General features: G+C 37.7%; 1 protein-coding gene across 1 annotated transcript in view; it reads left to right on the top strand.

Moving 5' to 3' along the window:
- The window catches only part of LOC107754113 (voltage-dependent T-type calcium channel subunit alpha-1G-like), a 227,200-nt gene that overhangs the window by 96,163 nt on the left and 108,912 nt on the right, over positions 1 to 22,125 (top strand). The window contains exons 3-4 of the mRNA XM_016570435.1: positions 7,416 to 7,549; positions 17,010 to 17,107. Of these exons, the coding sequence (XP_016425921.1) occupies positions 7,416 to 7,549; positions 17,010 to 17,107 (232 nt within the window). The remainder of the gene's footprint in view (positions 1 to 7,415; positions 7,550 to 17,009; positions 17,108 to 22,125) is intronic.

Below are 22,125 nucleotides of genomic sequence, written 5' to 3'. Positions count from 1 at the left end.
ATAAACCCGTAGCACAGCTAAACCCCAGTTTTTGTGCATTCCCCTCCCTGCTTCTCATCTGAAATAAATGGCCTGGGCCGTTTCATCTCTGAGATCTGAGAATTTACAGCGATTATCTTCTCCAACTGCTCTATCAAATCACTCTCCCTCTTGCCATATGGAAATTAGTGTGCTTTGCCAGAAATAAGATTGCAAACCTGGTCATCAGGAAATTTACAAAGACATACAATCAGCTCCTATCACTGTCAGGGAGACACGCCTGGGCTCCATAGCTGACGTGACTCAGGTTAACCCTCTGCATGAGCTCCGAAAGAACGCCTTTGGTGGAATAATTGAATTCAGGGAAATACAATAAAGCTGTGGAGCATGCCTGCCGTCTCTCTCTTTCTCTCTGTGCCCATTCTCTTCTGCCCACACAACACATTATCATTTATTTCTTCAGCGCTTTCCTCTTTCCTTTTTTTCCTCTGCAGGCATTCCTCATTTCTTTTGGAATTTTTTTTTCTGTCATTACATATCATTCTAAACACATGACTTTCCTCTGTAAAACACAAAAGAAAACGTCGTCTTCTTCCAATTATAGTGAATTTAGTCCAGTGTTGTTTTGGACCCCATTGGCTTTTATTGCATGGACAAAAACAGTCTTTAAAATGTATTTTGTGTTTCACAATAGAAAAAGTCGTATGACATGAGTATGAGTAAATAATGCCAAATTTTTCATTTGTAGGTGAACTAATCCTTTAAGTATACCGAATTCCAGCATTAGGATGCGCATGTGTGTGTTATTATGCAAGCTTTAGTTGAGTAGAGGGTGTAGATAAGTGGTTTCTGGGGCAGAAAAGGAGTAGTATCATATTTAAGAGGAGAGTCAAGCGTCAAGTACTGTGATGTAAACGGAGCTCACTGTGAGTTTAACAGTACTGATTGAATTGGCTGTTATTCTTTTGCTTTATCTTTATTTTTCTCTCCCTTTTTATTGCTCCCTATAAGTGTGTTTGTGTGGATGACGAGATTCTTATGCATGGTTTGAACTACGTAACTCTTGTACAGTACAGTATGATCTGTTCTGGCTTGGTTTCCTTAACATTCTCTCCAGGTAAAGTGAGCATATGTTGTTCTTTTTGTCAGCTGTTTTGCCGGGAATCCCATTTGCCTTGGAGTAATTCAAATAATGACAATTGTGGTTTATTGCTTACCAGTGGCATGATGCAATGAGTGCAAAAAAAGAAGAAAGCTTTAGTGTGTAGTTTCTTTGTCACGTAGTATATGTAAGTCAAATGTGCCTTATGGACAAAATATGTAGAAATCATGGTAGCATTTTATTTTAAGGACCAATTCTCACTATAGTTGCTTATTAGCATGGATATTGCTAGCATATTAGCTGTTTATTAGTACTTAAAGCACATGCCTTATTCTGCATGACCATATTTTAGATCCCTTAATACAACCCCATTCCTAAACTTAACAGTTACCTTACTAACTATTAATAAGCAGCAAATTAGAAGTTTGTTCAGGGAAAACTCTTAGTAATAGTGAATATGCGTTCCCTATTCTAAACTGTTACCGAAATCATCGAACATTTGCAATCGTCAACATTTACCCTCATATTCAGTGTATGGCTATTTCCTCCATGGAGATTTGACAAATGTTTAGGCTGCTCTTTTGCTTACAACTAAATGGTGACCAGGGGCTGTCAAGCTCCATGAAGGATAAAAAGCCCCATAAATCTGATCTTTTCAAGGTATGAGCTGTTTCCAAAGTATTGTGAAGGTCATTTACACTACACAGTTTTCAACTAAAAACCAAAAACGTATGCATTTTTGCTGTTTATTTACACAACAACAGTGTTTTGGGGGCCTGAAAATGCAAACGTTTAAAACGGGATTCAAAGTGCAAGATTTTGAAAACTATACAGATATCGTCTGTGTAAACTACAAAAAGCAACATTTGTGAAAATGGTGGTCATCCATGTGAACGGGGGTCGTTTTGACAGTGTTGTCATCTGTCGTCTGTTGTTGGTGTGCTGTTCACACCAAGAATAACTCTAAAGATAACTAGCAATAATTATATTCAACGCACTATAACATTCTGTGTATTATTAGCGTATGCTGCAGTTATGTTGTCTGCCACTTTAAATGCTTGAGCTCTTTAAAGTTGGATGGATTCTGATTGGCTGTCAATGTTTTTATCACTCATCAGCTGTAAAAATTTGTTCTGAAAATGATTCCAATTATATTGTTCCACTGTTTCATTGTCGTTATTAAAAGCTTATAGTTCTCGACAGTTGATGTCGTCCAAGGTGTCCTTTAGCCTTATGAGGAATTGAACAATTTAAACCATTAACCAACGCTAATCTGCTCTTTCAATGTATATCTCGTTTGTGCATATTCAAATATGGCGCGTCAAAACTTCTCACATTAGATTTAATATTTAAAGGGATAGTTCATTCAAAAATAAAATAAAATTGTCATCATTTACTCACCCTCATGTCGTTCCAAACCTGTATGAGTTTCTTTATGTTGAACATAAAAGAGGATATTTTGAAGAATGCTGGTAATCAAGTATTTCTTTCCCTACTATGGAAGTCAGTGGGGACCAACAGCTGTTTGATTCTTCAAACTTTTGTGTTCAACATGAGAAAGCAACTTATACAGGTTTGGAACGACATGAGGGTGACTAAATAATAGCACAATTTTCATTTTTGGGTGAACTACTCCTTTAAGTTCAGGTATGCCAAACGTCATTGCTTGTCATGTGTCTTGGTCTTCTAACCAATTAAAATTAGGCAAATTTGAATATACTCATGTACAAGGGGAGCTACATGGGGAAAGTACGTTTGATATGTTTCTGAATGCTTTTTGTTTAATGTGGATGAATCATAATTAATTACTTTTATAATACATTCATGGTGCTTTTTATTGTTATTTGGCCTTTAAAGCTTGTGGTCACCATTTAATTTCATTGTATACAAAATTGCAGCATGAACATTTTATTTTGTGTTTGACGGAAGAAAAAAAATCATACAGACTTGGAATGACATGAGGGTAAGCAAATGATGACAGAATTTTCATTTTAGGGTAAACCATCTCTTTAAATGTTTAGTGAAGGCAGCATATTTCATCAACAGATGTCAATGTAGGACAAATATCAGAGACTAAATGTGCATTATTGTGTTGATTCATGGTAGTGTGATGATTGGTGTTTTCCTGCTGCATTGTACACGTCTCTTCACTTTCCTTCTAGACTCCATGATGTCATCGGCATAGCAACCGCTCTGCGCACACATGAATTAGATGAATTAGTAAGAAGAAGACAGAAGATATTTTTGTTTATCCTCAGTGATTGTGTGTTGCAGCTTCCTCCTCTCTTTGTGTGTGAGTGTGTGCATTTGTGGGGGTGGACAGATGGTCTGAAGAAGTTCTGGATTTAAAGAATTGTTTTCTCAGAGGAAAGGCCATCAGTTGCACTAGAATAACCTACTCACAGCGCAGACAATACACCAATCAGCTATTTGTACAACAAAGAGGACACCATGAGAAGATTTATTCAGTGCCAAAAGATCACCGCACTATCGCAAACACCCTCGCTTCCACATGCGCGGATGAGACGGACTCTTTCACCGAGCTATTTTTGAATGCTTCCCCAGAAATATGAAAGAGAAAGATGACATGTATTAAATAGAAATGGGTGGATGAGATGTGGTGAGAAAAAGGAGGGGAGGTGGAATATGGGAAGAGGCTCTCTGAAACAAAGGAGATGAGACACAGGGAAGTATAAAGAGGAAGATATTCATATAGTGTGTGTAGGGTGTGTGTGTGTGAGAGAGAGAAAGGGAGAGGGAGGAAAGCACTGTAGAGAATTATTTAACCCCTGAGCTCTGCTTTCTGGCTGTGTGGAGACTCTGAGAGTGTTTTGTCGAGGGGTTCCCCTTCTCTGCGTCGTTTATCTTTGGAGGGAGCTGTTGAACCGTAGAAAGGCCCGTAGAGATTTATACTCACACGCACACAGCTGTGTGAGCCAGAAGCTCTACATGGACTGTGAACAAAATATATATGTACAGTATATATAAAAGAGTAATTTGACAGTTGCTGGTTTTTCATACTTGTACGATACTTTTCAATTCAATTCAAGTTTATTTGTATAGCGGTTTTCACGATACAAATCGTTGCAAAGCAACTTTACAGCAAATTAAGTTTCTACAATATTTAGTGGTAGCTTATCAGTGGTGACTGTCAGTTAATGTACATATGGCAGAAATGTACAGAAAAATCAATTAAAGACGTAATCAAACAGACGATGAACACTATTAACAGCAATTATCATATGATGCAATCAAACTTATAGCAAAATATGGTAGTTCTGTATGTTGTTTCAGGGTTGGCATCATCTGAGGTCCTCTGAGGGGTTGGCATCATCTCTTCTCAGGTGTTCTGGATCCAGACTGAAGCTTGTGTACATCCTAGTTACCACAGGATGTCAATCCCGTGGCAAAAACAGAGAAACAAATAGAGACATAATTAGCGTAGCTGCTGTTCTTATACTTATAAGATACATCCATCTCTCTTGAAATATTAGGGTCAAGATCGGTCAATAATGCAGGGACCAACAATCGGGCCAGTTGGTGGACTGTCTTTTGCCTTATCAGTCCAGTAAATGTTATCACTAAATGTTACATTTGTTGATCTTGTCTTATGTACTGTATTTATTTACTTATTATTCGATTATGTACTGTTGCAAATTATACTAGTTTATTTAATTTGATTAAATGTAATTATTATAAATTTTTTATACAAATGTTTTATTACATTTAGATAATTTTTTTTTTATTATTGTTTTGTATTTCATTTTTTCTTACACTGCCAAAATACTAAGGCCACTATGATAACATTATTTAGCTGGCTTAGATAAAAGTGTGTTTATGCATTTATAGCTGCCATCGCGTATAGCTATAAGCTGTTACTGTAAATTTTAAATCTAGTAATTATTTGTAATTACATACATTTAATGAAAAAAACACATTAAAATGTATTTATTATTATTATGTTTTATTATTTATTTATTTTTAAATTTATTTTAGAAATACATAAACACATTTGTTTTAATCTATTACTGTAAATAGATAAATTGATTCAATTATTTAAGAAAACATTTGATGAAAAACACATGTAAAAACATTATTTAAAGTACTTTCAATATATTGAATTATTATTAGAATACAAATGATTAAAATATGAATTATTCAATTTTGGTCACACTTCATTTTAAGGTCCAGTTCTCGCTATTAACAAACCATTAACTACGACTTTTGCCTCAATGAACTCCTAATTTGATGCTTGTATATAGTTAGTAAGTAATAAGGTTATTGTTAAGTTTAGGTATTGGGTAGGATTAGGGATGTCGAGTATGGTCATGCAGAATATGTGCTTTATAAGCCGCCAATATGTTAATAATAGGCATGCTAATAAGCGACTAGTTAATATTGAGAATTGGTATGTGACAAATGTATATGATACCTTTTTTCATATGCTGCCAAAAATAGTGACTGGTCTAGCAGAAACCATCCTTATGTTGAGCAGTGTTAATGTACAGGGCAGAACCCTTTTTTCAAAGTGAGATTTCAGTATGCAGATTTTTGTATTATTTATAGGGAAATTATTATTGTTTTGTTTTTTTGTGTTCACCATATGTTCACATTAAGGCAGATAATTAGAGAACATTAGGGCATGGTCTTAGGAGATCTATCTCTGTCTGAACAGACAGTCTATTCCCTAAACCATTAATGCAAAATGAAAGCTCGCAGATTCTCCCCTCGTCCTCATTCTGACAGCATTATTTATGGATGTGTTGTGTGTTACCATTACTTTTTGAATTGGCAAGTACTGTAGTGCTCTATAACCCAAATGTCCACTATATACAATACAAGCAGATCAGGGTTGAGGTAATACATTAGCACTTGGCTCTGAATAATGTCCAACGCGACAGTAAATGCTCTCCACTGCGGCTTAATTAACATTCCCTACATTGTCAGAGTGCAAGTGCTTTGGCTGGAGGGAATCCCTCACTTAAGAGCTTTGACTAATGTCCTCGCTGGCTGAGAATGCCCAGGTGTCTTTCACTGACAGTCGACCTTGAGGAAACGATGGTCTCTGAGTTCATCTGGCCGCCGATGTTCTTTACTTGCATCTGCCTGAGGAAAATGCACGTTTAATAAAGCAATTTAGTTCATAAGGTCCAGAAATGCACCCTCTATTGTTGAAATGAAATTAAAGGAGGTCTGAATAGGTCACCAGTCTAGCAGATTGTCCTTCCATGCATGTAGTTCTAATCAACAAGTCATTATTCACCAACAATAAAGTGAATATTCAGTAAATTGACACTGTGTTTCTCATAATTGCCTTATGTAATATATGTTTTGAAAATCGCCAATTTGATTAGTATAGTCTTGTTCATTTTTAGCTTTACAGAGGAGTTTTAGAGAGAATGACATTTTCACAGTCTGTCAGAATTGTCCTTCTGACTTTATGGTTATTAGCACAAACTTAATTTACTAACACAGACTGAGGGGCCCGTTCACACACGACACATTTTTTCCATTCCACTGTGCTACTTTTTCATTGTTTTTCTATGTAAACATTCACTAGACTGACATCTTCGACTGTTGCATTCAGAAGTGCTTTTGGAAACTTTTAAAAACATGTCTCAAAGCGTTTTTTCCCCCCTTCATTCCACTGCCCGCATCTCACGTTTTTTAAAGCAAAAATGCTTTGTTTACTTCTTAATGCTGTATTTTTATGTATATTCATTAAAACTCCATATTGCAGATCATTTCCCTGTATATGTAGATCTATGTGATGATTGGTTGATATCAGAAGGGAGGCTAGCCTCCCCTACGAGGTTTCTTTTCTCAACACTCCTCAGCGCTGTGAACACTCGCTCGATGGTGATTGGCTAATTTTTTTTACCAACGGAGGCACGAGAGCTCATCTCTCCCCCGGCCTCCCCCTACCTATTACAGCTGTGAAATTACAAACAAAAAATACACATTCTGAGATATGAACTGAAATGAATTGTGAATTTTATTAACATTAAATCGTCCTCCTCCCATTTTCACCTCAAAATTATGGGGAAGCTGTGCCTCCCCTCCCCCCCTCGACGAGCCCCCACTGACACACACACACACACACACACACACACACACACACACACACTCGCTCACTATGCTGTGACATCAAAGTGGAAATTTAATATTCATCTGCATATGCCTTTGGATGGCTTATTTCTTTATTTATAAGTTGTCCTTAATTTAGTGCGAGTTGTATCTCCTGATCAAAATAAGAACATTTTTGCAAACTGATTTGGCCAGTGCAGCATTTTAAGATTTTGCTAACCCTTCGGATATTTCTCTCTCCCCTCAGGACTTTGATGATTTCATCTTTGCTTTTTTTGCCATGGAGATGGTAATCAAGATGGTTGCACTGGGCATCTTTGGGAAAAAATGTTACCTTGGAGACACCTGGAATCGGCTAGACTTCTTCATTGTGTTGGCTGGGTGAGTCCTGAAATTACTTTACTAAAACTTTTTTTTTTTTTTAATAAGTGTGAATTTATGCACCTCATATTGACCTTTAATGTTCTGCCAAATGTTACAAAAACAAACTACATATAAAACACTACCATTCAAAAGTTTGGAGTCAATAACCTTTTTTTTTTGTTACTTTAATGTTACTCATTGAAATTTCTGTCCATCAAAGACTCCAAATGCTACAAAGTGTTCAAATCCAAAATTGCATTTTAAATTATAATATTTCACAATATAATTGCAATAATTCACAACTGTCTTTACAGTATTTTTGATCAAATGTAAATATAATGTAGAAACTTTAATTTTCTGCAAAGCTGCTTTGCAACAGTTTGTATCGTGAAAAGCGCTATACAAATAAACTTGAATTGAATTGAATCAAATTAATACAGCAAGGTGGGCATAAAAGACTTTAACATTAAATATTTTACCAACTCCAGTACCAACAGTAGTGTACTTTTGTTTTGTGTGTGTGTGTAGCTTAAAAGACATGGTCACTATTGAAATTAAAGAACTACATGAAAATCCTTTAAAATATTATTCTTTCGTGTTACCCAGTAGAAATAACAGCATATCAGATTGGAGCAACATGTCAACCCTAGTAAAAAATAATAGATTTAAATTACATTTATTTCATACTAAGTATAGGTCAAATCTATTAACATATTTCCTGACATATCGCTTGAGATTTAATGATATAAAAAAAATATAATAAAATTTTTTTCGGAGTACTACTTGTACACAATTGCCATTTCATAATATTAAGTTTATGTGTTTTAATGTCACTATTGATGAGAATTGCATGATTTTTGAATAATATTGGTCTTTAAATGCAAGATATTTAAAGTGTACCTGAAGTATACTTGCAATAGCTCCACTTTAGCACAATCAAATATACTTATGTTATCTTTAGTTGGACTTCAGCACTACTTCTGCACAATTAAAGTACTGTACAGTCTGTACAAAATTAGTTGTTCCAATTTAGCAGATTTTAAGTATGCCAGTACTAAAAGTACAATTGCAGGGTATTTTTATTAAGTACATAAATATGTAAATGTATTTGTAGTATACTTGGCGTAAAATAAATGTATTTCAAATACATTTTAGTATATTTATTTGTCACTAGGGAACATGTGGGTAAGTAAATAACGACAGAATTGGGATACAGCTAGTTCTGTCTGTTATCAGCCTGTGCTTCTGAATCGGTCACATCACACATGGTTAGCTGCAAATACGTAATTCTTCAGTGCATCTGTGTGAGAGTCAAAATAATCTTTATCACTGCCAGATTCTACGTTTATGTGTATGTGTGTGTCTCAAGTCTTCTAAATAGGGCACGCTGTTGTGTGAGGCACTTTAGTGTGAACCAATAATCAATGAACATGGGTTTGTAAACACCATAAAACAAAGAGACTGGTATTAAATACAGACAGTTAGTTGTGTAAATGTGTGCCCTGGGAAATATAGTAAAGAAAATGTGTATCACTAATATAGATCTACAACTTTTTGAGAAAGCCATGAAAGGTCAGAAAAGACAAGCTGCTTAGTGAATAAAAGATTTGTGGTTTGTTATGTGATGTTTGCTTTCCAAGAAACACAAGGACTCCCATTCCTATTCCATGAAGCTTGTCAATCATGACTTAGTGGCAGCATGGGCTTTATTGCCAGATTTACTACCTCTGACCTAACCTCATGTGTTATGTTGGTAATCTCATAGGATTATTTGTTGAGATGGAAATCATCTCAGCATTTGGGGCGTATTGAAGCACTTTCTGGAGACATCATCCAAAGTGTGTGCACAGGATAACCATACACGAGTGACAGACTGCTGGCTTTTTCCACTGTTGGCGTAAACTAGTTTCCCCTCGGGTTTTTGATACTTCTCCAGATGAAACGCTTACCACCAAAACCTTCAGTAATTCATGACAGTCTATATCATCTTACACATTCTCAGCAATTTGATCAGTTGTGGTACCTTCTGAAGAATCTGGACCATGGTATAGTAGTGGTATCAGGTACCATGGTTTTTGATATATACCATAATTCTGAAATGGTATTCTCATGATACTCCAAATTACTTCCAAGAATACTGTGGTATATGTCCAAAAATCAATGGCAGTACTATAGTGACATGTCCAAAAAGCTGTGTTACTTGTCCAGTGTCCAATATAGTACCCTGTCCAAAAATCATGGCAGAACCACGGATTTTGTTTGTTAGTACTAAGATTCATTTATTTTTGGGGCTTTGGTAAAAAATTGGCAGGCCAAGTAACATAAAAAAGTGTAATTCATTATAAACCTGAGAACTTGGAGGCATGGTTTATATGTGCCATTTGTTTCAGTTTAAAGGTTAACATTTAGTGTCTTTTTTCCTTTTGGAGAACATTCTGATGCAGTAAATCACAAGTCTAAAACTCACTTTAGCCTGCTTACTATGTGAATAAATTGGTGTTGGTGGTTCAACTTGATGGTTCGGTTTCTAAAACCCCCTTCACTCAGACATTGTTTTGCTGAATCTTCTGTTCTTTTCTATCTGAGGTGAGCCAGAGAGCTTATAGAAGTTGAAAGATCTTGGCTGCTGTGCTGTGGATCGTATGTCTTTGTGTGTCTCATCTGCAGAGACATTGAGGCGAGCTTTCTCTCTTCTCAATCTTTCAAAGCAAACCCTTAGAGAATGCAGACCCTAATACACCCCACCAAGACAAGGTATCAGTTTCAGACACCCGCAGCGGTTTGGCAACTTCTGCTGAATCACTTTTAAATTAGTCTGCCCTTTTCCTATCCGCAGAGTCTTCACACACACCGAGTTAAATACACAAAACTTTCCAAATCCACGGGGCTTCTACAGGGATTGTGACAGTGTCTTCAGGGATTGTTTTGAGGCTTTTTAAATGCTCTATGAGACAGAAAAGCTTTTACGATTTTTAACGAGAGATTGGGTATAAGGCATTTCTAGAATTTCTTCTAGCATACTTTGCCATAACCTTGATGGAAGTGAGTTTTACGAGTTTTTCCATAATGCTCTACCAAATGTTGCATACTTTGACAAGGAACCAATATGTTATTATTTCAGGCATTGTTCTCTCATGCATTTTCATGCCAACTTTGGCCTAGACAGGAAACAGATACAAGACAAATTTTGTCTTTTATTTTTGATTAAATATTTATTTTACTGGAATACCTGGTGTTTTTACACTATTATTTTTCACCAGTCCCTGTAATGATATGCTGAATGTTATATAACTCATCTGGGATATGATGTATGATTAGTCTGGAAGCTTCACCATAATGGCCAGATGTCTTAATCTTCTCTCTTTTCCTTCCTCTTCCTCATTCCACTAATTCTAAAGCCTCTTCTTCTGATCCACTTCCACATATTCTTCTCTTTCACATTTTTTTTATTTTTTCCACATCCATAATTACTTCTTATGGTTTTCCTCTTCCACTTTTATATTCATCTTATATCCACATATATAGTACATCCCTTTCTTCTCTTTTTTATCTCTTCATCTTCCTCATCTTCTTTCCCCTTCCCTTTTTCCTTCCCCTTCCCCAGTATTGTTGGCTTTTTGCCTGGAAGTTGGCTGGTAAAAGGGAGTGAAGGCTCTGACTGTCTTCCTGGAAGCATTTCAGGTTTTTAGTTTAGAAAGACTCGCTTTCTTTTTTCTGGTACACACTCACCACTCATTTTAAACCCAGCAAGCTGACCCTGAGAGCCAGGATTGACTGACATAATACTCCACTATTCAAAAAACCCTTACAGTTATTTGAAGATTTTCTTCACTTTTATAGTAAGAATAATTTTATCTATCCCGTGATGGCCTTTTCACATGAATGTCTTGGTGAGAAAATGCTGATAATTTACTTTCCTTCTGGGTCGTTTGACCTGACATGTATTCTGTTTCATGTAGACAGCTGTCAGTTTCTGGTCAAGTGAATAGTTCTAAGGCTAGCACAACCTGTCAACGTAATTGTCATCGTTCTTGTCAAAAAAGCTGACAGTTGCTGTCTTTTGTGTGACTGTCACCAGAACATGCAGAAGACGCTTTCATAAGCCCACTGCTCAAAACCATCTACAACAGCTGATGAAGTTTACTTTTTTATTTATATTCTAGCTAACATCTGAGAACAGAGTTTAGAGACAGGTCTGCTCTAGATTGAATCACAGTAAAAGCTCCTGATCAGGTCATGACCCACATCGCCAGTGCTAATAGAGACTCTTCAGGCCTGAATGAGGATTCCGTGCTGAGGTTTAAGAATCTTCAGGAATGCCATTTGGCCAGGAGGCTGTTGATGACACTGGACAGCATCCAGCGCTTTCATCTTAGGAGTTCTTCATCTCAAATTTGTATATGGAGATGCCTGGAACTGATAACGCAGTCATTCACAGATACGAGCAGATGGCTGAGAGCTTCCGCACATCCATTAAGCTGAAATTCATTTACTAACCTAAAGGGAAAGAGAAGGATGGCAAAATATTTGCTTTTACTAACTGTTTTGTTAGGAGAGTTGGTGAAATAACAGCTTTGAAATAAGCAATAGTACACCGAAAAATCATTTACTCACTTCTGTTGATTAAGTCTGCGTGATTTTCATGATGCTTTAACGTTGCTTTTGCAGATTTTTTGACACTTGAATGTCACCATATACCATATTTGTACACTCTTCAGTTAAAGGTTCTTTATTTGCATTCATGGTTTTTAAAAACTATGTTCTTTTAAAAACTGTTCACTGAAAGGTTTGAACCCAAAATGGTTCTTAAATTGCAATACTGTGAAAAAAAACACTTTTGAACCTTTATTGAGTGTATGGGTCAGTAGACTTCGTCAATAGCCTCCTTTTGTGTTCCATGCAAGAAAGAAAGTCATACAGTTTTGAAACAACCTGAAGGTGAGTAAATAATGACAGAATTTTGGGTGAATTATTCCTTTAGGTTCTCATTTGATTTGGTAACTTTAATGAAATATTCAGGCTTCGTATAATGGCCTTCGTCACTCACGCTCTGTTTGGAAAAAAACTAATTTTGTTCAAACAAATCTCACTGTTGTCATCTGCTGTTTCAGTTCTTAATCAAACCACTGTCCTCATGAGGGAGAGGAGAAACCAAATGTCCACCTCTGCTTCTGATTTAATGATGCTGCTTCGGCTGTTTCCAGACCCGCTGCTGATGCACATTATGTTCAGACCCAGACCTTGTCAATAGGACGAGACAAGGACAAAGCATTACGAACAAAGGTTATCAAACGTTTCCCCAAGAAAAAGCCAGTTACAGGTCCTCTTCATTCATTTATTTTCGACCCATCAGAGGAACGCTTTTTAGCTGAGGCACACAGAGCAAATCTCATTTCCTCTTCATCCACTCGAGTTATACGTCTGCATTAGCTTACATTATGATTATTATTCTGTAAAGCGACCACAGGGCCCCAGAATGGGTCAGTGTTGACATAGTATACTGTATGCAGTGTCAAGGGGAAAGACAGAGAGGAAAGAACAAAACATGGCTTTATTCCTCATTAAAATGGTGGGAAGAGTAGTGCTGCTATGCTCTCTCAGACATTCTTTCTCTTTGAATTGGAAGGCTCTTGCTTGGCTTAGGTGTTGAGGTATTGTTTTGAAGAACACTTATTTGAGAAACAGAAAGGAACTTGTCTTTTTGCTGTTCTGAATTCGAGGCTAGGGGCACATTATCCTGTTCCGACCACAGTAAATCAATCTGTCCCATCCCATAAAAATAGAAGAGCACCCCTGACGGCAACTGTCTCTGAGAGCTTGTTGAGAGAGAAATAAATAGAAAAGTACAAGACAGAAATATACAACTGAAGATAAATATTGTTTGAATCTTTCTGTTGGTCTCTGTTTGTGAGCTGAGACAACTAGACAGGCCCCATGAAATCAAAATGGAAGTTTTGTAGCTTTTAGTCCACACCTGTTAGCTCTGAGGCAATTTGTTCTCCTGAGTTCTCCTGAAAGTTTAGGAAAATAGCTTTTAGCGGATGTAGCTAAAACGAAGCAGAAAGCATTTCTATATATGCTACCTTTTAAATGTTTTTAATATTTTCGAAAGAAGTCTCTTATGCTCACCAAGGCTACATTTATTTGACCAAAATAAAGTAAAAAAAATAAACATTATATTTTTATTACAATTTAAAATGTCAGTTTTCGAATTTAATACATTTTAAAATGTAATTTATTTATGTGATGGCAAAGCTGAATATTCAGCATTCATTACTCCAGTCTTCAGTTTCACATGATCATTCATAAATCATTCTAATATGCTGATTTGCTGATTAAAAACATTATTTATTTATTTTCACAGTTGAAAACCGTTTTGATGCTTAATATTTTTGTGGAAACTGTTGCATTTTAGTTTACGTAACATTAAAAATATCGTTATATATTCTCATTTTTTATCAATTTAATGTATCCTTGTTTAATTATCGTAATAATTTCTTTAAAAAAATTTCTTGCGCCAAACTTTTGAAAAGTAGTTTAAATCATTCATAAATACATAAAATATACCTGAAAAGATGAATGTGACGATCTCCATTAAGGATGTTTTACAGATGATTTACACACATTCTGCATGATTATGTTTCCTGATTAAGGAAACTTCCAGGAATTTCTCTTCTATGAAAACATAACAGCCGCTTTTCCACTATTGGGCCGAACGGTTCTAAGAACTGTCAGGTACGGTTCCAGTTGCATTTCCACGTTAGCCTGGTACGGCGCAGCACGATTACAAACAGTTCTTGGCACGGAATTCTCGCCCGTGCTGGTAGAGTGCGTGTGCGTGACATCGCCACTCTGTTGCCTGGCTATCAGTTTCTCCATAGCTGGCTAAGCGGAAGCGCGCTATTTGATCAAAACGCTACGCTACGTTCAATATAAAAAAGAAAAAATGTCTGAGACAGTTTGGTCGGTGGAGGAAACATTTGCACTTATTGATATTATACCCATCGTCGCCTACCGTTTATTTTATTTTTCGTGTCAAGATTTGTGTCCTTTTTCTGTTATTTAATGAAGTAAATATCAGATAAAAAATGAGTCCCAAAAACAGAAATATCTGATCATCATCCATATCGCTGTTTACATTACACTTGCGTTAACTAGGCAATGACTGACGCATTTGTATTACATTCCAAAGAGCTCCGTTATCAGCACCACAGTGGAAAATGAAACCGGATCCGTGCTGACTGGCCCGGATCGGCACGGAATGGAACGGTTAAGCAAAGAGAACCGTTTGGCCCAATAGTGGAAATGTTCTATAGCGGCTAATGTTCTTACCATAATAAAACCTACCTCTGATTAGCAATAGTAAAGCAAATTCAAAGAAGGGACAAGCATTTTGATGTGTTCTAACAATAACTACAGTGAACAAAACTTGTGTTGCTAGCATTATGATAACTGTACTAGTCTCCCTTTGTCATTTGTAGTTGGTCTAAAACGAGATACCATAAATAAGACAAATAATTTAATTCATGTGGACAGACTGAGAGGGAAAGTGAGGACAGAGTATGCGTGCGTGTGTTGTTAGGGGTATCTTCCTTCTCTATCTTAATGGAGAGCTGATTGTTCGGAAGTAAACCTCCTCTGAAACTCGCCTCATTAACCTGCCAGGTGGTGGAAGACACCAAGCTCTGACTGAACTGCGGCCAGGACGGCTGCTTTGAAGACCACAAGGGACTAGACAGAGAGAGAGAGAGAAAAGGAAGAATAAAGCATCTGAAATACCGCATGTACTCTGTTGCAACCTTTTTACGTAAACCAACAAATCTTGCATTGATCATACAGAGCAACCCTGGTTCATAATGTATGAAATGGAGCATATCCCAGAAGAGCTGGTATTTCTAATGCTGCAGGAATTTAAATGTCTTTCAGTCCTTTCAATAGTCTGTTGTAGAGCTGTTCAAACAAGACTCAACAGCACGCTAGCTCTCTCTCTCTTGCAGCCGGAGATCGATTTGAGTGGATTTCTTATGGATGTAGAAGGCCACAGTTGTTTTGAATCTGAGACCCTTGGCTCGCTTTTACTTTTCCTATTATAGTGACCTCACAACTGGCATTGTATACGCAGCGTGGAGCTGTTGTTGATTGTGTGACCATGTTTTCAAGAAACTGAGAGATTCTGGGAAGGTGTGTCATCCTTCACCACGGCCGTTCCAAACACAAACAGATAACAGAAGTGAGGTCTAGGTGCTGACTGGACAAATGCCCGGGTCTGACACTTCACTTTTTGTTTATGTGTTTGCGAGCGGCCATCTTAGTGATTCATACGTGTGTACGATAGAAGTAAGAAGCTGTTGACGATATCACATTTACACCTTGTTTGGACGCATCCTACGTCCCTGGGGACATTTTTGCGGAGTGTCCTCAAGCATGTCCTGTCTCTCTCCTTCTTTACAGGTGTTTTGTCCTTAGAGTCGACGGCTTTCTCTCCTTTCTCCATATCCACTTCCTGTGTTCCCCTTTCGGTATTTTCGTGTTTTCTTCGTTCCCATTCCTTAAAATTTTAGTCTTAGTCACCACTGTTATTATTTTTGCAGTCCAGTTGCCAGCTGGTTTCCATCAAGCCCAATCAGTGCCTTCAAAGCTGTTCTGCACATTTCAGGAGCAACAAAGTCAGAACACATTTCCTCACTGCCCTGCTTGGCTAATGGGGCTCGCACTGTTTGCACGTCACCGACTTCACTCGATCCATATTTGAAAGAATGGAGAAACACCCCAGATCACGCAGCTTTAATCTAAGCTGGCCATGTGACCGTGAGAACCCTCATTAACGTGCATATGCTTATCGACATCAGCTTTGTGTATTAACTTGATACGTACTGTAATTCTAAGTTTTTTAAGTTGTTGTATGGCCAGAAATGGCTATTGGGTTTGCAATTACACGGTTGCAAGCTCACAGGCACTTAGAGACACACACTTTGTTTATTTTCTACAAAAACATGCGATTCTTTCATGTGCCTCACTCCGAAGTTCACATGTGCGGAGCAGCTGTGGATGTGTTTGTTTGCGAAAGCTCTACATTAACCTTCCTTCCACCTCTCTTTGACCTGATTGAAAACGATTCAGTGTAATTGTTTGATGAATCCTGATAACTTTCGATTGATCTACAGTATAGCGTTGGCAGTTCGGCTGAAAACACGCCACTAATGTGTCTGGGCTGTCAGTGTTTATTTGAAAATATTGCTGGCCTTTTACGCTTTGTTGCCATAGTAAGTGATACATATGGAGAATATTCATTAGTTTAAAAATCAGATCAGTTTTTGCTTTCAGGTGATATTAAAAATTCCAATAAAATCCAAAATGTGGATTAATTAACAGATTGCACTGCAAATGGGGGGTAATGCGTCTTCATTAGTATTTGCATACATTCAAATATCTTGCTTTATTGAAAGTTGAAACTCTTTTTATTTGTGTATGTTTACAGGATGCTGGAATACTCTCTCAACCTGCAGAATGTTAGTTTCTCTGCGGTCCGAACGGTCAGAGTACTTCGACCTCTTCGGGCTATCAACCGAGTGCCCAGTGAGTACAATATATTAGCAACCATTTTCCAAATGCACTTGCTAACATTAGTTAGCTACATTAATTTACATTAAAAAAAAAAACATTAAAAAAACAATATTGTTAATATTATTTAATAGGCCTGACCTAACATGAACTAACAATGAACGGTTGTATTTTTATTAACTAATTTTTTAACACATATTAATAAATACAGTAACAAATTTATTTCTCATTGTTAGTTAGTGTTAGCTAAAGCAATAAGTAATGTTAATTGAATGGAATCTTATTATAAAGTGTCACAGACATTCCTGAATGAATCAGTTCTTTTAAACAAACTAGTTAAGTAAATGATTCAGTGAGTCACTCAAAGGCAGTCATTTGTTTTGTTCTTGAATGTATCAATGATTTTGAATGAATCAGCTAAATGAATGGTTCTGTAATTAACCCTATAATTAAGACAATAATTGTTGCCACCTTCTGATGTAAATTTGTAACTTGCAGAATGATTCAACAGTCTTGTTTGGAAAGTGCAAAACATGCACAGTAATTCACAGTAATAAAACAAAGCAGTGTGCACAGTAATAAAAGTTCTTTTTTATATTATATCGAGATTTATTGCTTGTGTTTTTGTACGTTAGTAAGGATTTTGGAATCTTATGTTCACCCCAAATAATCACTTTTTTTTAAAGATTGAATGTTTAAGTAAGGTACATTTCTACCAGTTTTTGCTGTAGAAAATAGGAACTCAGAACTTAATTCAGTTTATTAATTCCCTGCATTCAATCATAGAGTTTATTAAATTCAGAATGTTCTATGTTGAATTACATTATTTAAGCACTGTGGTCAGTTAATGCAATTTAATCAACATTTGAATGAGAAATGTATCCTGGGCTCAGTCATATACTGTACCAGAGGAGTTAATGCTTTAGATTTATAGATCATTTTCCTCTTCTGTGCTTTTAACGGCTACTCTCTTTTCACACAGACACACACACACACACACACACACACACACACAAAGAAAGAATAATAGGGACTCTCTCTCTCTCTCTCTCTCTCTCTCTCACACACACACACACACACACACACACACTCTCTCTCTCTCTAAGGCAGGGTGATGATATTTCATTGGCCACATCTTTATATACCGGATGTTTTAATCACCCTCCGTGCCAAGGAGATGCCCGCGGTTCCTCCGCGGCTCTTATTTCACGAGGAGCCGTGTCTGGCCAATTCTGCTTGATGTCCCTATTTGTGGAGAGTAGTAAAATATATATTGAACAATGGTAGCATTTAGCTGGAATGTTTTGACTAGCCCAGCTAAGGTTTTGGTGAGGGTAATTTGTGTGGGGTCCTGTTCAGTTCTCACCCCTCTGGATACGGTTCAGTATGTCTGTCAGTCTGACAAGACAAACTGCACCCATTCTTCATCAGAGGAGCTTCATTCTTCATATAGTTTAGTTAGGAGACAAGAGTGCATCCATCTCTGTTATGATTTATAACTAATTAATACCTGTGCCAATCTGAGACAGGGGGCGAAGTGGTAGCAGACAGACTAATTAATTATTCAGGACCCACCCAGACTAATTAAAGGCCTAATGTTTGTATTATAAAAGCAGTCATATCACCCTGTAGCCCAAGACTGGTTGCCCACTGAAGCTAAGCAGGGTTGAGCCTGGTCAGTACCTGGATGGGAGACCTCCTGGCAAAACTAGGTTGCTGCTGGAAGAGGTGTTAGTGAGGCCAGAAGGGGGTGCTCACGCTGTGGTCTGTGTGGGTCCTAATGCCCCAGTATAGTGACGGGGACACTATACTGTAAAAAGCACCGTCCTTCGGATGAGACGTTAAAACCGAGGTCCTGACTCTCTGTGGTCATTAAAAATCCCAGGATGTCCTTTGGAAAAAGAGTAGGGTGTAACCCTGGCATCCTGGCCAAATTCGCCTATTGGCCTCTGACCATCATGGCCCCTAACCATCCCCATATCTACTGATTGGCTTCATCACCACCATTAAGCTGGTGTGTGGTGGGCGTTCTGGCGCACTATGGCTGCTGTCGCATCATCCAGGTGGATGCTGCACACTGGTGGTGTTTGAGGAGATTCCCCCCTTCCATGTAAAGCACTTTTGAGTACCCAGAAAAGCGCTATATAAATGTAACAAATTATTATTATTAATTTGTGAATTATTTTGTCTGTGGCTCGCCTGCTGCGGACAGTCACTGGGGAAATGGGTGACAGAGATTTTTGTTGATCCTATTTGTCAGTTTTCACTTTTTTTTTCCCAGCACTAATCAAAACAAAAGAGAGGGAGAAAGAAGAACATAATAGGAGTTAAACTCAAATCATCAATCATTAAACTGTCAAGCTGGAAACTAAAGCAGCATGTCATAAACATTTTGAAATTCTTTTGACAGTAAAGTATTAGATAAATTGGTATCGGTGGTCTTTTCCAATCTACAAGACAAATTCTGCAACTAGGGTCTAAAAGTTTTTTTTTTACGTTTTTTTTTAATTACGTGTATTTTATTGAATTTATTATTTTTTTACTTTATTTTTCAAGAATCTAATTAGACTATAGTGTACTTTTAAGAATTATGTATTTTTTATGTAAAAAAAAAAAACTAGACAAAAACTCCATAAAACAGTTTTGAAAGTTGTATGTTGCCAAAAATGATACGATCTAGTATTTTTATGCAGTGTTTGGCATTGTATAGACTGTAAGTCTATCCCTCAAAGTCTTGTTTTCATCGGTGTTAAATTCAATATGGTGTCTAAGGCCTATGGTTGAGCTTGTACTTTCCAGAGTCAAGTCAGTCCCACTCTGTGTTTCACATAACCTTCTTCTATGTCCTCTGTACTTCCCTGCCCTCTGTCGTTCTGTTCTCCCTATCTTTGAGGAGCTGTCTTAATCAACATCACACTCTGTTGTTCTCCTCCACACCCATGGCTTGATTGATGAAGAGACGGGGGAAAACTGTCAGTAGATGACAAACATGTTCCCTCACAAATCAAAATACTCAACACTGCTGTGGTGTACAGCTGGCTCACTCTGCCTTGTATTTGGTGTGCAAGTGTAAAAAGCGATCTCTTAAAAGGTTTGTAATATGTAGACAGACCACTATTCGTGCCCTTTCACTCCCCCAGAAGGTGGATTAGTCTGTCAGAAAGTTTGGAGCTCTTTTACACTTCATCTTCTGGATTAGAATTCACCATGATTCCACACTCGAGGGCAGTTGGAGGCTAATTGGAAATCCGCCTGGCTGCCCACTTGTGTATTCTATTATTATTTGGGCCGAGCAACAACATCATGTCGAGTGTCCGCCAGCGGTGACGTTGCGGTCATCAATTTCAGAAGACCAGCAGTAATTGGAGTGGTGGACACGTAGATTGGTGAGAGGAAAGAGGGCACTATTGGAGAGAAAGGGATACTGTAGCGTCTGGACCAATCAAACACACAATTTTTCATTTGATTTAACAAATCAGTTATTCATTAGATTAACAAATCGTCACAGTCCCCTCACCCAATAAACTGGATGCCAGGATGTCTGCAACGACACCAGGCCCCCCCTGGTTACCATGGCAACCCTGACACCAGATACATTTACGACCTAATGGCATGTTGAGAATTACCCCTCTCACTACAATTTCCATAGGAAAGACACAGTGCACAGTAGAAATGGACTCTTCTCTAATCTTTAACTTACAGTAAACCCGTTTTGGTTATTCTTTAAACAAGTGCAAGAAGTTTATTGATAAATTAGAGAAGCACTCACAGAAGTGTATGATTAATTATTCATATTTCCCCATGAGCTGATTCGCTACAGATACAGACACAGGAAGAGAGGAACTGAAAACTTTGTCCACCACATGAGTGACTTTTTAAGAATTATGAAAATTACGAAGATGAGAGTGTGCCGGTGCGACAAAGGAAGCAGACACTGAAATGGACTGTGTAATTTGTGTAAGTGTAGTCTATAAGTCTTGGACCAGGTGGATGGCTTTATTAAATTAAATTAAATTAAATTAATTTCGGCAGAACACACCACACAATCTTCTACCGGATTTCGTCCGGACTCTGTTTTAATTATTCTCGGGGACTTTAATAAAGCAAATCTTTCCCGTGAACTGCCAACATACAGACAGCATGTTACATGTCCCACCAGAGACAGTAATATACTGGACCATTTTTACTCCACAATAAAGGATGCATATCGCTCGGTCCCCAGAGCAGCTGTAGGACTCTCTGACCACTGCCTGGTTCATCTTATACCGACTTACAGGCATAAACTTAAATCTGCTAAACCTGTAGTAAAGTCTGTAAAGAGATGGACCAACGAAACAGAGCAGGCATTACAAGCCTGTTTCAAATGAACTGACTGGAGTGTTTTTGAAGCTGCCACCAACGATCTGGACGAGCTCACGGAATCTGTAACATCATATATCAGTTTCTGTGAAGACATGTGCATCCCTACCAGGACTCATTTAACATTTAACAATGAGAAGCCATGGTTTACAGCAAAACTTTGTCATCTTCGTCAGGCCAAAGTGGACGCCTACAAAAGGGGGCACAGAGTCTTGTACAATCAGGCCAGAAACACACTGAATAAGGAGATTAGAGTGGCCAAGAGGAACTACGCTAAAAAGCTAGAACACCAGTTTTCTGCCAATGAGCCTGCATCAGTGTGGAAAGGCGGACCACCTCACGGCCTCCTGAGGGGCCCTCGACGGTCGGCCCCCAGAGACGCTCTCAGAACCAGCCAGACTCGAGAGCCGATTGATGATGCAACCGACTGTTACTACATAAGCTACACACAGACAAACACAGCACATCGGGTCTTTGTTGGAGAGCTAGGAGAACTTACTTAGCCAACTAAAAGACATTTTCAAGAAACTTGTGTCTTTATAAGTTGCTTTTGATGAAACAGTTCATAGCTATCAATCACATATGACGTATCTCTGCTAAATGAATTAGTCAATATAAATGTAAATTTATAATAAAATCGCCTTAGAACAGTTGGGCCAAATAGCACGATTGGT

This window comes from Sinocyclocheilus rhinocerous, unplaced genomic scaffold (assembly GCF_001515625.1).
Source record: "Sinocyclocheilus rhinocerous isolate Xijiao unplaced genomic scaffold, SAMN03320098_v1.1 scaffold502, whole genome shotgun sequence".
NCBI classification, from domain to species: domain Eukaryota; kingdom Metazoa; phylum Chordata; class Actinopteri; order Cypriniformes; family Cyprinidae; genus Sinocyclocheilus; species Sinocyclocheilus rhinocerous.
The sequence above is the reverse complement of the archived record's forward strand: the minus strand, read 5'-3'. Positions and strand labels throughout refer to the sequence as shown.